General features: G+C 55.3%; 1 protein-coding gene and 2 long non-coding RNA genes across 3 annotated transcripts; 1 reads left to right on the forward strand and 2 right to left on the reverse strand.

The window, feature by feature from the left end:
- Positions 1-213: 213 nt before the first annotated feature.
- Znf503 (zinc finger protein 503) lies at positions 214-4,430 on the reverse strand. Its single transcript, XM_004657964.2, has 2 exons — positions 3,524-4,430; positions 214-2,817 (listed from the first exon to the last, which is right to left on the reverse strand). The coding sequence occupies exons 1-2, from the start codon at positions 3,827-3,829 to the stop codon at positions 1,180-1,182; spliced, it is 1,944 nt and encodes a 647-aa protein (XP_004658021.1). The 5' UTR covers positions 3,830-4,430; the 3' UTR covers positions 214-1,179.
- A 1,974-nt stretch (positions 4,431-6,404) lies between these two features.
- LOC123455775 lies at positions 6,405-10,999 on the forward strand. The gene is made up of 4 exons (XR_006634128.1): positions 6,405-6,580; positions 6,665-6,818; positions 7,210-7,309; positions 9,836-10,999. It is a non-coding gene; the product is annotated as an uncharacterized LOC123455775 (long non-coding RNA).
- LOC123455774 lies at positions 10,859-12,083 on the reverse strand. Its single transcript, XR_006634127.1, has 2 exons — positions 11,881-12,083; positions 10,859-11,339 (listed from the first exon to the last, which is right to left on the reverse strand). It is a non-coding gene; the product is annotated as an uncharacterized LOC123455774 (long non-coding RNA).
- Between the last annotated feature and the right edge of the window lie 4,147 nt (positions 12,084-16,230).

A 16,230-nucleotide genomic window follows, 5' to 3' on the forward strand; every position in this document is an offset into this window, starting at 1 on the left:
TTCTTTCTCGAAAAAAATATTTCCCCCAATGTCAGCCCCGAGGCGGGCCCGCCCCGCCTCAATTTTGCCTCTTCCACAAAAAAAAAAAAAAAAATCACTAAAGAGAGATGAGAAATTCGGCTCCTGTCTCGGGCAAGAGATAGCAGAGAGGTCCCACAGCGGCTGAAACTGCTCTGCTCTTGTCTTCAACCAAAAATAAAATAAATAAAAAGATAAGAAGAAGTAAAACCTTTTAATACATCAAATATACGGAATTTTAATCTTTAAAGCGATACATTGTCTATTATTTTAGTACATGACGTAAACCTTGTCCCCTTCTCAGCGGGTGGACTTAAAAATTAAAAATAGTTAAGTGTTCCTTTTAAAGAACAAAATAAGGCAAATGAGGTTTTGGAATAGAATTGTTTTTCCTTTTTTTTGTGTTTTCTTCCAGAATACATACAAAAAAATACCCATTCTCTTTTGATGGTATACACCTTAAAAATAATTGCAATTTGAAATCAGAACTGACAAATCGTGACTTGGTTTGTTTCATCTTTTTCATTTTTTTTTTTGCAACAAACATGCATGTAAATTTGTTTCAATCAGACATTAAATAAGAACGGACGATACAATCATAGCAATTTAAAGTAACATTAAAGAGAAGACCTCTAGTTCTGTGGCGGTTTTGCTTTTATTTATAATCTACAAGGGATGGGAGGGTTTGTCTTCCACATTTTTACCCTCAAGTTTTAATTTTTCCCCCCTCCTTTTTACCTACAGAGCTCAAACTAAATAATGCACTTTTGAACCACGGGTCCGCTTGGAGCTAACATAAATAAATACCAGTGTCCACCGGCGAAGTCCTTACATGAACACCCTCAGTTATTTTGTCCTTTATCTATAAAAAGTCAAATGATATTTTTGTTTTAACTTTTATAAAGTTTGGGGGAGGGAGGTAAGAGGTGGGAGGAGGGAAAGAGCTTTCCCACCGGGTCTCACTCTCTGTTGTTGGTTAGATAGGTATGGTATAGACTTTTTTTTGTTTGTTTGTCTGTCTATGTCTGTTTAAATTTTCCTTCCGTGGCCCGGGTTTTTCCCACTCGGGGGCATCAGCAGCCTCGGTCCTGCTTCCTCCCCCCCCCTCCGTCCCTCTCCCCCAGCTCCTTTCTCTCCCTCGGTAGCCCTCCTGGACAGCCCTCACTGATAGCCCAGCGCCGAGGCGGTGGTCAGTCTCTGTCCGTAGAGGGCGTAGGGCGAGTAGTAGGGTCCGGTGGCGGCAGGCACGGGTACCGGAGCGCCGGGTGTGGGGAGCGGGCTCTTGGAGTACGGATGGTAGCGGCTGCTGAGTCCCAGGGCGTGGTGGGGGCTGCGCAGCGCCAGGGTCCCTGGGCTGCCCGGGGCGCCCGACGTGGGGATGTGCATGTGACAAGCCATGGCGGCCGCGGCGGCGCTGGCCAGAGACGACGAGCTAGGGTAACCCGACAGCAGTTTGTCTGTCCCCGGGAAGGCCGTATGGGTCCGCAAGTGGCTCAGCAGCTCTTCCGACGTGGCGAAGCGCTTGTCGCACGGCCCGTTGGCCGACACCCAGTTGCAGATGTGGGGGAGCGGGTCGTTGGGGAGCATGAAACCGTAGGGGTACAGAGGATGGCCGGCCAGAGAGGGCGGCGTGGCGCCCGCGGCGGCCGTGAGCGACGAGTGCACGCCGTGCAGCGGGTGCGTGGGGTACACCAGCGGGTATCCGGACTTGAGCGCTGCGGCCGCAGCAGCCGGATCGTGCGCGCACGAAGCGCTGGCCGCCGCCGCCCCGGCCAGGTGGCTCGCGCAGTGGTAGCTGAGGCAGTACGGGTCCCGGCACAAACTGGCCGTCATCACGGACGGAGGCGACGCCCCGGCCAGGGGGCTCGAGCCGGCCGGCTTACTGCAGCCCAGAGAGCCAGCCGCGGCCGCTGCCAGCTGCGCCCCTACCAGGCTGCCCGGCTTGGTGGGATCGAGCGCCACGCCGTGGGGTAGGAACTGGGGCGGGTAGCCAGCGTAGGCTCCGGCCAGGCTGCCGGGGTAGGTCATGCCCGCGGGAGGCAGAGGGAACACTGTCTGGCCTGGCTTATAGGGGGACACCGGAGCCACCAGCCCGGAGCCCAACACCGAAGAGGAGGTGGGCGCGCTGGGGCCGGAGCCCGAGCTGGAGCCCGCAGAGCCGCCGCAGTCCGAGCCCAAAGACTTGCCCCCGGGACCGCCATCCGGATGCTGGTTCACGTCCACGTTAATCCCGCCGCCGCAGCTAATCCGGCCGTGCGCCAGCCCCGCGGGGCCCCCTTCGGCCGAGGAGCCCCCGGCGCCCTTGCCGCCGCCGCCGCCGCCGCCCGCGTCGGGGTCTTTCTTGTCGTCCTTGCCCTCCGGGCCGCCTCCGGCCGAGGGCAGCATGCCTCCCGGTGAACAGGCCGAGGCGCTGGAACTGGGACTGCCTGTCCTGGGCGTGAATGGCTGGCAGGTGGCGCTCGGTACCCGGAATCCCGACTTCTCCGCAGAAACACCCCCGCCGCCGCCCCCACCACCGCCGCCACCGCCGCCGCCGCCGCCGCCGCCTCCCGGCTCCTTCTTATCCGAGCCGGGCTTGGAGTACGGCTTGAAACTCGACTTGTCCTCCACGCCGATGTCGCTCAGCTTCAGGGGGCCCGACTTGCCGTCCTTGTCGCCCCCGGCTCCGCCGCCTGCACCACCCGCGCCGCCCCCGTTGGAGGCGACCGACGAGAGTTTGGAGGAGGGCGAGGGGTCAGGCTTCCCTATCTGGGAGCATGTCTGTGCCAGCAGCGCCAGTGGGCTCTTCTTGGCATCGAGCTGCGGAGTCACACAGAGAAAGAAGGGAGAAACCCTTTAGAATTCTGGATTTCGGGTTCTAACGACCTCTGTAATAAACCCGAGGAGAGTATCTCCAACCTGGAGGCACAATTCTAAGGGGGGGGTGTCAGCGGGGGCCACCCAAGTTCCACACCCCACCCGCAACGACCCTCGCCTTCGAAACCCCCAAGCCCTGGTCGGGATCGTGCCCGCACAATCTCAGCACTACCTGGATTTACAATCCCTTTAGAAATGTCTTAGGTTTCAGCTCTTAGACCCAGAACCGTACCCCTCCCCGCACACACCCCTCAATTTCTGAGTAAGGGCTTGGGCAGTTGGCGCCTCCGAGGCTGTGTATGTATACTAGGTTCTGGGGAGCCAGAGCTCGGCGACTTTGAAACGGTATTTCAGCACCCCCCCCCCCCTTCCGCCTTGAGGCCAGGTGACGGAGGGCTTGGAGTAGGGGCTTTAATACACTAAAGGGACAAGTTTAGGCCGTCTTGGCCCCTAGCATTTGCACCTCATTCCGCCTCCTTCCTCCTTCCCTCTGTAGTTTTGGGGTGCGGAAGCACTTTCCTCCCATCTCGGAGCTGAATCACTCCGGCACCCTCCCCCCACTCCCGGATCCCAGGAGAAAGAAAAGCCTCCTAGGGAGGCAGCCCGGGTCCCAGGTCCCATCTTGACCCTGAGCGAACCAGATGCTCACCTCAATGGGGCTGACGGGCGTGGAAGGCAGGGGCTGTAGGTATTCAGGGTGCAAAATATGTCCAGTCCGTGCCGTCAGCATCTTCAGCACCTTGATGGGCAGGCGGTTGGCCTGGCGCAGGGGGTCAGAGGGGGGCACAGCGTGCACAAAAGGCTTGGTGCTGCCGGCCGGGGACGAGCCTTGGCCGGGGCCGGAGCTATTTCCAGAGAGCGAGCTGGTCCAGGCAGGGTCCGCGCCGCCGCCGCCGCCGCCGCCGCCGCCGGGCTTACTGCTTCTTAGGGCAGAAAGCGAGGGCGCTGTGCTCATGACCCACCCGCGCGCATGGGAGCAGCGGGGGTTGGGCTCCGGGAGGCGCGGGGCGGGCTCGGGGCTGCGCGCTCGCCCGGGGAGCAGCAGCAGCAGCAGGAGGAGGAGGAGGAGGAGCTGGCGCGGCGGCCACGGGCGCCCAGCGCGCCTTCCCGGCGCCTAGAGCCACAAGCGAATAATCCTGGGTGGCCCGCGGCGGAGCGTAGAGCCGGGGCGCACAGCGGGAGTGCCCGGCGGCTCCTCTCGGCTCGGCTCTGCTCGCGGGGGTCCGCCTCGGCCCGCGTCCCCGGCGCTGCACCGCGCCGCGCTCGACGATGTGAGCCGCTGCCTGGCCAGCCGGGGCTCTGGCGAGGAAACTCACTTCAAAAGCAGCTGCACCGAGGGGGAGATTAAAGCCTTTGCCGCCTTCCAATCAAATGGGAGCCCGAGGTGATTGGAGGGTCAAGGGGATGTGACGCGTCCCGCGCCGCCGCCGCCGCCGCAGCCAGGACTCTCAGTGCTGGTTTTAATGGGCAGCTCCCTCCTCGCCGCCCCTTGGCTTGTCTCCTCCCTAGATTCCGCCAGCCCGGACTAGACGGACATTTATTCTACGTTTGCCATCCACCGCCTCCCTCTTTTTTCCCCCCCCTCTCCCTCACCCTCCTCCCTTCTCTTCGTTCTTCCTCTTCCTCTTCTCGAAAATAAACTGCAACCTTTGCAGGGAGGGGGTTCGTGAGCCCGAGAGATCAGAAGCGCCGGCAGGAGTGCTGCCGACCCGCGGAACGGTCAGCTCCAGGGGCGCGTGCGGGGACCCAGCACAGCAAATGTTCTTTTCAGTAACTGAGATCTTGCAGGGTAAGGAAAGGCGGAGAGCGGGTGCCCGATTGGAAGTCTACCCGCCCGCTTGGATTTCCTGAGGTTCCGCGGCGGAGAAACCAGAAGCTTGGAGGGCAGCGGAGGCGGCGGCTGCTCATCCCGGCGACGCGCGCGGGGCTCTCCGCCCTTCCCGATCACGTGACACGCGCGGCCTCACAGATTGGGGCAGGAGCCGGAGTCACATGTTTCCTCTGTTTCACACTCAGTCACTCCTCCCCCCCCACCATTCTTGCTCTCCCCAGCCATCCTCTCTTCTCCTCTACCCCCCCTCCCACCACCACGTTCTGTGGGCATCTCCACCCCTCCATCAATTGTCAATGTGCCTCGACCGCAATCAATCAGTTATTTGTCAGCTCTTGTCAATCCACCCGTGATTTATGTCAGCTTTTGTTGCTGATTACAAGGCGGGTGCGACTTGAAGGGAAAAAGAGGGCGAGAGAGGAGAGAGAGAGGGAGAGAAGAGGAGAGAGGAGAGGAGAGGAGAGAGGGAATTGAAGGGAGGGGAAAAGAGGAGCGGCCTCCTGGGGTGTTGGGGTTCTACGAAAAAAGAATGAAGGGGAAGAAAGGTGCTCAGGGTTTGAAACATGGGTTAGTGACGTGCGCAGGTGTACCCAGGACGCGGAGAGGGGCGCGCAGGCCTGGGAAGGGGGTGCGCCTTCCCTTCTAGGTGTTGGAGAGACAGACGCTCGCTCCCCCCCACCTTTGGAGCTTGATCGGTGGCGATCACAGAGTTTCGGGCGGCCCGGGGTACCCGAGACCCTCCCTGCGACGCCTAACACGGGAGATTTCCCGCTTCTCCGGAATAATCCCTCCAGGGCGTGTAGCGTGCGGATGTCCCGGGTGCCACCTTTTCCTAACGACCTCCCCCCCGCCACACACACATCCCGACCCCAAACTAGCCTACTTCTTTCCAAGACTCACACCAGCAACGTAACTTGAGTCCTCGAGGTCAATGATGGGCTCACCTCTCCCGACCTTAATTCCTTCAACGCCCTCGAATCCTGTCTAGGGTTGAAAGGCTTCAAGAAGAGGCCTGACCGCGGGTGTGCTGGAGAAACAGGTCTCAGGGTCATTGTCCCCAGCCCTGTGCCACTGCACACCTCTTTAGCCACCCCGCCAGCCTTGGGAACCCTGGGTTCCCTGGGGGGCTGGCTGCTCGCTGGAATTTACTGGGACGCCGGACTGACCGGCGCTGGGAGAAGAGAGCGAAGGCGCGAGGGAGGGGCGGCTGCCTGTGGGAACGTGTGCGTCCTGGGAAGCGGAGCGGGACTGCCGCGTTCCCCTCGATTTGCACAGTCACTCGGGCTGTTCGGAAGGGACGAGGGAGGCGCTGTGCGCACCGCCCGGTACCTGCAATCTGGGCGCGCAGTGTGGTCGCATGGCTGTGAATTCTCCCGGGCTTGGTAGCGTCGGGAGCCAGTTTGAGGGTCACCTCCAGAAACTCAAGATTAGAAAGGGGTGTGTGTGTGAGAGAGAGAGAGAGAGAGAGAGAGAGAGAGAGAGAGAGAGAGAGAGAGAGAAGAGGGGGAGAGAAGGACACACCCCTTTCCTCGCCAGGACTTGAGACACTTTGAGTCTCCCCTCCCCCACTTTTCCGCCCCGGTTCTTCTTTGTTGTCAAGTCCTTTTTGATAAATGGTAGGGCTGGGAGCGCTGGGCGCCGGGAGCCCGTCTCAGCCCGTGCTGGGTGGGGTGGTGGGGGGGGGGGGAAGAGCGGGGCGCCGAGCCTGGAGACCCGGTTCTGACCGATGCGCGCCTGGAGCTGAACCGGGTCCTCGCCAGGGTCGGTTCCTGGATGTCTTCAGCATACTGGTCCTGTCCTCTCTCAGCATCCCATTCCTCTTCCCCCCTCCTTTCTCTGCCTCCCACTCTGCGCGCGGACTGAGAACTTTCTGGGGTGAGTTTTAGAATTTTCTTTTAGGCATCTTTTACTGCGTTGAAAATTTAATTCTTTGCTTTAATTTTTTTTTTTATTTTTTAGGCTGGTAAGGCTTAAGAGACCGCAAGTTGCTCAACACTAATTTGGCCAGGCGCTGTGTGTTTGGGGCAGGCGTTTGTGACTCTGTGTTTGTGTGTGTGTGTGTGAACACCTGCGTTCTAGAGGGTTTGTAGTGTCTCTGCGACAATTGAGGAAGGTAAGTGTGCGAGGAGGGGCGAGATCCTGCCTGAGGCTGTGAAGGTTGGCTGAATCACCTTTAGAGAAAGAAAGAGAGAGAGAGAGATTCCCGTGTCTGAGGGTGGCAGTCCCCAACTGTGTGCGCCCGGCAGCGCGTCTGAAGCCGCTCTTGCCCTGTGGGTGTTACGCGGCTGCCTGTGCTATGACTATGTAGTTGTCAACTGCAGTTAGTGCTCTCAGGGTCGCTAGCCAGGCCTGGTCGTCGCAGCCTCCCAGACAGGCCTGGACACTGAATGCTGAAGCTGTGGCCAGACCTTGGGGGAAGCGGGGAGCGGAGCGCCGGCGGGGGCGTCCTTCCCCACTTGAGTCCAATCTCTAGGCGCAGTTTCTTCCTTCTTCTTTGATCCCAGCCGTTTGATCTGGACGTTAAGCAGCCCTGGAGAGGCCATCCCAGTGCTCCAATTCCAGTGGAACCAGGGAGCGGTTCCTGCGCCCCATACATGCCCCTGGGTAGGCGCTGTACTTTCCTGGGTGCAGATCGTGGGCTTCGGTGCGCGTGCCAGGCTCAAAACTCCAGTCGGAAGGTCCCAGCGCGCCGGGAAGGGGAGGGGACTCCTGGGGGGGGGTCTGCCCTTCCGAGCCTTTTGGGAGCCTGCGCACCTCACCCAGGAGGCCAGAGCCCCTGAAGGCCCAGCAAGCTTTTGGTGGTGGGGGGTTATTAATTACTCCTGGCTAGGCCTAATTCTTCCAACCCCCAGAGGCGGTTGGCGTGGATGTCCTGCAGATTTTATTTGCACACAATGGAAATGATTTGTTTTCCCCTAAGAAAGGAGTGGGCATGGCAGATATTTGAGGAGGTGGTGGAGGGGGAAGAGGAGGAAGGGGAGAAAGCTGGTGTGTGTGTGTGTGTGTGTGTGTGTGTGTGTGTGTGTGTGTGTGGGTGGGGGAAAAGTTTGAAAATGCCTTGAACTATTCACTGTCGAGATGGCTAATCAGTATTGAGGCCGGAGGGCAGGCGGGCCGCCTTTCACCGCCGCTTCCCTTTCATCTCGGGCTCGGCGGAGGCGCTCAATTAAAAGCCTATCAGTTTGTAAGTAAATCAACGCCTATCAGAGTTGTCACATCAAACAAAACGATTATTATTGCAGCCCGCCTCCCCTATTAATCTCCCTCGAAGATAATCCGCCTGACAGGTCAGGCCCGGCGAGCTGGAAAGCCTGGCCCAGAGCGCCCAAAGAGTCCCGGACTGGCTCCCCCCCACCCCCCTCAGAGGCCTCCCCACCCTGGTCCTGTTAGGTCAAACAGTCCCCAGGGAGGAGCGACGAAAAGAACGCACCGCACCGAGGCTGCTGGACCCAGGCCTGCCTTACCAGCCGGGATCAGAGTCAGTGAATGGATGGTACCGTGTGGGCCTCGAAGCTTCTTGGGCCAGGGAGCAGCTCTGTGCACAAGATCCGCAGTTTTGGCTAGGTCTCAGGACCTCACCGTGGCCTGTGTGTGTGTGTGTGTGTGTGTGTGTGTATGTGTTTTACACTCACCTCTCTCTCTCTCTCCTCTCCTTTCTGTATGTTTCCACTTCTTTCTTGACGCTCTAACCTGTCTTCATTTCCTTTTCCCTCTCCTCTATGAGCGAGGGAATGTTTCCTTTTGCCTCAGTCTGGTTAAAATGCTGCACAAACCACTTCATGCTAGCCCCACTCTGGGCTAGTGCAGGGCATTCTCAGGGCCCGGGTTATTTGTCCCGCTGGCTGGTGGCAGGGTTGCTTCAAGTGTGCACGTAAGTCCCAGGATTTCTTGACAAAGTTGCTCCCTCATTTCTATCCCAAGCAGGGCTTTTAGAAGCACTATGCCCATTTAAGGATTGGGTACACTTGGGAGCAGGGGAACCAGTGAACTCATGACTATTGAATGGCCGGACAGTTGCAAACGCCCTGCTTTGGGATTAGTATTTGGTCTCCGAATTTCACAGTTCTAACATTGCTGACCTGTCAATGGCGATGCCTGGGCTTTCCAAATAGTAACCACTCCCCCCCCCGGGGGGGGCATTGGGACTTCAAAACTTAGTATGTGGTGGGGTGCTTAATAGATCACAAATAAGTCTCATGCTCTATCGACTGAGCTAGCCAGACACTCTAACAGTTCAGAAATAAATACATTCAGATAACTACTTGCATGGCCTCAAATTGACGCCTCAATGGACTGGTGGGTCTGGCGTCACACTTTGGGTTCTATTGGGATCAAGTGGGATTGGCCCTTTTCTATACTCTTCCCTCCAGATTCACGGACCCAAATTGCCAGAGCCCCGATGGAGGGCTGGCTGAAGAGTCTGAAGAGACAGGGTTGCTTGAGGGGCCCTAGGCCCTGCTAGTTTAAATGCCAGGTTCAGTGCTCCTTGAAAGCTCTCTCTTTGGGCCTGCATCCTGTAGGATCCCCAAGGCACGGTAGTTTTCAGTGTTCAAGCCATGCCTCGAAGTTCCGGGGAGCTGGAAGCCAGAATATTAACTACAGCCTACTTCGGCCGGCTCAATACACTGGGCTGCAGGAATGCTGGGTTTTCCTGAAGCCTCTGTACTTGTTCTTGCTTCTCGGTCTGATGGCAATATTGCTGTCCAAATCTAGAAATATTATCTGAAAGCAGTGTGGCTCAGATACCCGGCTGCCTGCTTTCCTTGACTGTGCCGCTCACCTCTGCCTCACTGCAGATACCACAAGACCTGTAGGAACGGTACCCCTCAGCTCTGCCTGTAGCAATTATTCACTGATTGGTTATTTGGACCTAAGTTCTTATCTTGGGCCCAGGTGACATCCAAGAGGACATTTGCTCTAGAATTTTCCCAACTTAAATTATATAAGTATACACACCTAGAATTTAAGGGTAGTTTACATTTCAATGTCCAGATGTGTTTCTTTAAGTGTCCTTGAAGCCAGAAGCCATCAGTGGGATTGGACCTGGGCATGGAGCTGTTTGTGTATTTTTCATCTCTGTGCACTTACACATGAATGTCGATATAATAAATTCAACCTTGTCATTTTTAGAACCAACGGGATTTCTCTGGCTGCATTTAGCCGAATAAATCCAACCGTAGGCATCCAACTGGAAACGGCTGTTCCCGGCTGGCTGGCGTGTACCGGTTCGCCTCCGCAGAGCGTCCAGCCCCACTGATGACCCCAGGTCCAGCGGCCTGTCTCTGCGCATCGGTGCCTGGTAGCACCCACTTGTGCTCCCGTTTCGGAAACCTACCCAGACGAGTCTGCTCGCTGCGAAAACTGAAAGCAAATTCCGCTGCAGGCAGAACTTTTTTCCTCCACGCAAGTTTGCAACAGAGATCCGTCCCCGAGGCGGCTTTGGGAGGCCAGCCAGCTAGTGTGGAGCTCACAGCGGGGTCAGATATCCAGTACTCCCCGCCCCACACTACCTCCACCCCGCACCTGGTGGCCTAGCCCTGGCCAAGGGAAGATAGTTCCTCTTTTTCTTATTTCTGTTTCTTTTCGGTCCCTGATAGGACCAAGTTTCCAAGCTATTTCGGAGGATGCCCAAGGTGAACGCTAGAAGCTGGCACTAAGGGGTAGAGGGAGGTGGCTTTGTAAGATCTATGGAAAGCTCTGGCTGGAATCCTTAGCCCAACGGAGCACAAGGAAGTTTGGGACCCGCTCTCCCTCCCTGGGGAGCATACTTCTCTGCCTTCACTTTCAACCAGAAGTTAAATAACCTCCCTGAATGGCCATTCTCGGACGAGGCACCCCCTCCCTCCCACCCCCGAAACGGATGGAGAACCCTTGGCCACTCCTAGGCCACTTGGGCCCGTCCAAGAAACGTTTGCGCGGAGGTGGAAGGACGAATGTGTGACTCCCACTTCCAACGTGGCTTCTCAGACCTTCAGGGCCAGCGGATCTTCCAACCGGAGCTTCCCCCCACCCTGGGAAACACGGGTTTGGGGGAGCCCGTGAGGGTGCAAAGTGTGCGCGCGAACTCGCGCGGGGGCGAGCGGGGCCTGTCGCCGGGCCGGCCGCAGCGGGTGAGTGATGAGGGCAGAGAAGGGCGCCCATAAATCGCGAGTGTCAGGGCGAAAAACTCTCTTTATTGTCTGCGTGATGGATGGGCCCAGGGACGAGACACCAAATACTTCGTATCGCCTTTAAATGGGAACACATTTTCCGCGGCCATAATTCATGTTTTTTAAATAGAAAGTTTGAAATGTTGCCTATATTTCACCGGCCCTGACATATTTATGAATCGCTCCCTGCATGCAAATATCATTATTTAAAGCGCCTGGGAGAGAGCGCGGGGGGGGGGGGGGGAGGAGGAGGAGGCGCGGCCCCCAGGGTGTGGGGGTGGTGAGCCCGGGAGAAGTAGGTGTGGGGGGGTGGTTCATGTCCCCAAAGGGCAGACGGTGGGGCGCGCGGAAAAGCCGCGTCTGGAAGCCAAGCGCACCCCGGAGCGTCGCTCCGGTCTCCCGGAGAAGTTTGCGCGGTTTGAGGCCGAGGGCAAGTGTGGATTTTGCGTCCCTCTCTGAGGTCGGGTTCCAAACTCTGAAGCCACCTTTTCCAAGAAGGAAATTTAATAAATAAATAAATAAATAACTTAGCAATCGCAAGTAATAATAACATCCCAACACGTTTCGTGTTCGTGGCCACCGCATGGATTTATTGATTTTCATTCTGCACACCCGGGATGGCGCGCGCTGGGCGGGGCGCTTGCTGTCATTACTCAGGACCCTGCGCCAAGCGGCTGGGGGGGGGGGGGGACAATCCTCGGGACCCACGAACCAAGCGATCCACTCGATCCACCGCCACCCCCCCCCCCCACACACACTGAGCCAGCTCCCAGGCACCACGGCGACTGCGCGAGGCACGGAGAGGGACGCGGACGACCCGGCCCCCGAAGCTGGAGAGCTTCAGACCCGCCCCTTCTCTCGGCCGGGTTGCACAGCCAAGCTCCCGGGGGCCAGCGTCCGACCTCCGCGACTCCCTACTGTCACTACAGCGGCCTGGGTGGGTGGGTGGGTGGGTGGTGGTGGGATATCCAGGCACTCCTGCCCCCAAGGCGCCCACACTTGCGCCCTTCCGGGCCCAGACTTTACCTGTGCGGTGCCCAGCAGCCTCGCGGATAACCGAGAGAGGGCAGGAGAGACAGAGCGCACCGCCCCAGACGAGCCGGAAGCGCGGGCCCGCGGCCTTCTCTTCGGATCCGGGGCTAGGTCACCAGCCCAAGCAGCCCTCGGAGCCCAATTGCATGGGAGAGATCCGAGGCCCGGAGGGGCGCGGGGAACGGGCCGGCGGGAGGAGGGCCAGGCCCCGCAGCACTTCCGCTAGGGGTGGGGCTGCGGGCTGACGCGCAGGCCCCGCCCACCGCAGATCAGGCCCCGCCCCCTGCAGCGCGGGCCCCGCCCCCTGCAGCGGGCCTGCGCCCTCGCCCCCTGGGCCTCTGATCTGAGGCCCCAGGCCAGGTCAAGGGCGTGCTCTCAGTGTTGCTGGAGCGCAGGGGGTGTCTCCCCCTTTCTCACCTGGAATTTCTATTTGCTTTTTTCAAGGTAAGGTCTCGCTGTAGTCCAGGCTGACTTGGAATTCACTATGGAGTCTCGGGGTGGTCTCGAACTCACGCCCCAAAGGTGTGCGCCACCACCCCCGACACTTAAAAAAAAATATTTATAAACCGGGAGTGGTGGCACACGTCTTTAATCCCAGCACTCGGGAGGCAGAGGTAGGAGCATCTCCTTGAGTTCGAGGCCACCCTGAGACTACAGAGTGAATCCCAGGTCAGCCTTGGCTAGAGTGAAACCCTACCTGGAAAAACTTAAAAAAAAATTATTAGCGGGGCCTGGTGGCGCACCCCTTTAGTCCCAGCACTTGGGAGGCAGAGGTAAGAGGATCACTATGAGTTCAAAGCCACCCTGAGACTCCATAGTGAATTCCAGGTCAGCCTGAGCTACAGCGAGACCCTACCTCGAAAAACAAAACAAAACAAAACAAAAAAAAACCCCACACATATTATTTATTTATTAGTGAGAGAGAACATGGGTGTGCCAGGGCCTCTAGCCAGTGCAAGCGAAGTCCAGAGCAGAGCATGCACCACCTTGTGCATTTGGCTTATGTGGATCCTGGGGAATCCAACCTTAGTGTGGTGACACACACCTTTAATTCCAGCACTCAGGAGGCAGATGTAGAAGGATCACCATGAGTTCAAGGCCACCCTGAGTCTACATAGTGAATTCCAGGTTAGCAAGGGCTAGAGTGAGACCCTACCTCAAAAAACAAAACAAACAAGAAGACCCCCCCAAAATGACACTTCCTGACTGGTTGTTTTGTGTAAGTATATCAAATAACTTTCTTTGAATGATGTTGGGAAGCAACTCTGAGGTAGCTAATATGAACTTCCTATAGGTTAAGAAACTGACCTTGCTTTCCCCACATGCCATCCATCACTCAAATCTTCAGGACCCCAACCCATTGCTCTGGGAAGTTTGGGGAGGTCATCTGTAATCCCAGAGGGTCTGTTTATAACCACACCAAGAGGTCTGTGGGGATATCGCCTCAACTGAGCCCCGGGCCAGCTCACAAGGGAGGAGCTGACATAGGGGCTTACTGCTTGCTCCCCTGCAGTCCCAACCAAAGCCAGGCATTCTCTCTTTAAAAAGCAAGCCAGGGGGCTACAGAGATTAAGGGTTAAGGCCCTTGCCTGTGAAACCTAAGGACCCAGGTTCCATTCCCCATTGACCACATAAGCCAATGGAGTTTGTTTGCAGTGGCTAGAGGACCTGGTGTGCCCATTCTCTCTAATCTATCTATCTATCTATTTATCTATCTGTCTGTCTATCTATCTATCTATCTACCTACCTACCTACCTACTTACTTACTATGCATCGATCCATCGATCGATCCATCCATCCATCCATTAATCAATCAATCATCTATCTGCCTCTTTCTCTCTCAAATGAATAGCAAACCAGGGGCAGGGAGACCTGGGTTCCTTCCCCAGAACTGCCTGGTCCCAGCATGCTGTGTAATCCCAGAGATGGAGGCAGCGGGATCAAGGCCATCCTCCACTACATAGCCTGGGCTATAGGACAACTTGTTCAAAATGATGCAGAATGGTTTTATTAAATGCCTATAGTGTCCTGGACACTATCGTAGGCAGCTTCACCATACTGCCATATCCACTTTTTTTAAAAAAAATTTATTAGCATTTTCCATGATCCACTTTTAAAAAAATTATCAATTTTCTCTTTATTTTTTAAAATTTTTTGTTCATTTTTATTCATTTGTTTGAGAGTGACAGAGAAAGAGGCAGAGGGGGAGAGAGAGAGAGAGAATGGGCGCACCAGGGCCTCCGGCCACTGCAAACGAACTCCAGGCGTGTGTGCCCCCTTGTGCATCTGGCTAACGCGGGTCCTGGGGAATTGAGCCTCGAACCAGGGTCCTTAGGCTTCACAGGCAAGTGCTTAACCGCTAAGCCATCTCTCCAGCCCATATCCACTTCTTACAAAACACCTAGTGAAGATAGAATGATCATCCCTACCCGCTTTGAGAATATCCAGAATTTCTCCCCTTGACTTCCAGCGCTTCCTCCCACAGCCTAGATAGCACTCAATATGTCTGATGAAAGTTTTGAAGGCATCAAAAGACACTGTCAAGATCAGCCACTTTTGGTGACAATCAAGTCTGATTCTTCCCAGCAAAGCTTAAGAGCTAAAGTGCCTGGTACCTTGGGGTGCTCAAAAAATGTTTGTGGGATGCAGTCATGGGATGGGAAGTTCACCACTAGGCTTGAGTTCTTGGGGAAGGTGGTGGCCTGAAGCATTTGAGGTCCTTGTGAGCTCAATGACAGCACCAGGGAAGTGGCAGAAGGTTTTCCTTCCTTGATGTACTGTGCCCATTCCCAGCCTTTGTCAAGGCCCACAATATTTCTGGATCAGTGTTTCTCTCTCTCTCAGTCTCTGTCTTTCAGGGTCTAGCCCAGGCTGACCTGGAATTCACTAGCCTCAGGCTGGCCTTGAAGGCTCAGTGATCCTCCTATCTCTGCCTCCCAAGTGCTGGGATTAAAGGTATGCACCACCATGCCTGGCTTAAAAAAAAAAAGTATTTTAATTAATCTATTTATTTGAAAGATAGTGTGTATGAACACACCAGGGCTTTTTTTTTAAATTTTTTTGTTTATTTTTATTTATTTATTTCAGAGTGACAGACAGAGAGAAAGAGGCAGAGAGGGAGAGAGAGAGAGAGAGAGAGAGAGAGAGAGAGAGAGAGAATGAGAATGGGTGCGCCAGGGCCTCCAGCCACTGCAAACGAACTCCAGACGCGTGTGCCCCCTTGTGCATCTGGCTAACGTGGGTCCTGGGGAATTAAGCCTCGAACCGGGGTCCTTAGGCTTCACAGGCAAGCGCTTAACCCCTAAGCCACCTCTCCAGCCCCACACCAGGGCTTTTTGCTGAGACAAATGAACTTCAGATGTATGCGCCACTTGGTGCATCTGGCTTTATGTGGGTACTGGGGAGTCAAACCCAGACCCATGGATTTTTTTTTTAATTTTTATTAACATTTTCCATGATTATAAAATATATCCCATGGTAATTCCCTCCCTCGGATTTTGCAAGAAACTACCTTTAACCACCAAGTCCTCTCCTCTGCCCCTTCTTTCTGGTTTTTTAAAAAAATATTTTTATTTATTTATTTGAGAGAGTGAGAGAGAACGAGTAGGCATGCTAGGGCCCTCCTGCTGCAGCAAATGAAATCCAACATATGCATCACTTGGTGCATCTGTCTTTAAATGGGTACTGGGGAATCAAAACTGGGCAGCAGGCTTTGCAAGCAAGCACCTTTAACCACTGCCATCTCCCCAGCACTCCTTTTCTTTTATGGTTTCTATTCCTTTTTGTGTGTGTGTGTGTGCACATGCATGTTGTTCATACATGTGTGTGCGTATACAGGTGTGTGTGTGTGTGTGTATGCTTGTGGAGACCAGGGGCCAATGTTAGGAGTTTTTCTCAATTTTCTCACTTTCTGCTTCATTCTTTGGCTCTTTCTCTGTCTTAATCTGGAGCTCACTAATTCAGCTAGCTAGTCAACATGCCCCAGGAACCCGCCTGGCTCCACTTCCCAAGCACTGAGATTACAGGGGTGCGTACCACCACAGCAGGCTTTTTTTTTCTTTTTCCAAAAACGCATTCTAATTTTTTTATTAATTAATTTTTTTATTAACAACTTCGATGATTGTAAACAATATCCCATGGTAATGTCCTCCCTCCCTCCCCCCACTTTCCCCTTTGAAACTCCACTTCTCCATCATATCCCCTCCCCTTGTCAATCATTCTGTCTTTTATTTTGATGTCATGATCTTTTCCTCCCATTATGATGGTCTTGTGTAGGTAGTGTCAGGCATTGTGAGGTCATGGATATCCAGCCCATTTTGTGTCTGGGGGAACATGTTGTAAGGA

Source organism: Jaculus jaculus, chromosome 18, assembly GCF_020740685.1.
Source record: "Jaculus jaculus isolate mJacJac1 chromosome 18, mJacJac1.mat.Y.cur, whole genome shotgun sequence".
Taxonomy (NCBI): Eukaryota; Metazoa; Chordata; class Mammalia; order Rodentia; family Dipodidae; genus Jaculus; species Jaculus jaculus.

Excerpts from the sequence above, each read along its gene's own strand:
- Znf503 (XM_004657964.2), bottom strand. The coding sequence starts at position 3,829 with ATGAGCACAGCGCCCTCGCTTTCTGCCCTAAGAAGCAGTAAGCCCGGC. Across the intron at positions 2,818-3,523 it reads CGCCCGTCAGCCCCATTGAG|CTCGATGCCAAGAAGAGCCC; the intron begins GTGAGCATCTGG and ends GTGACTCCGCAG.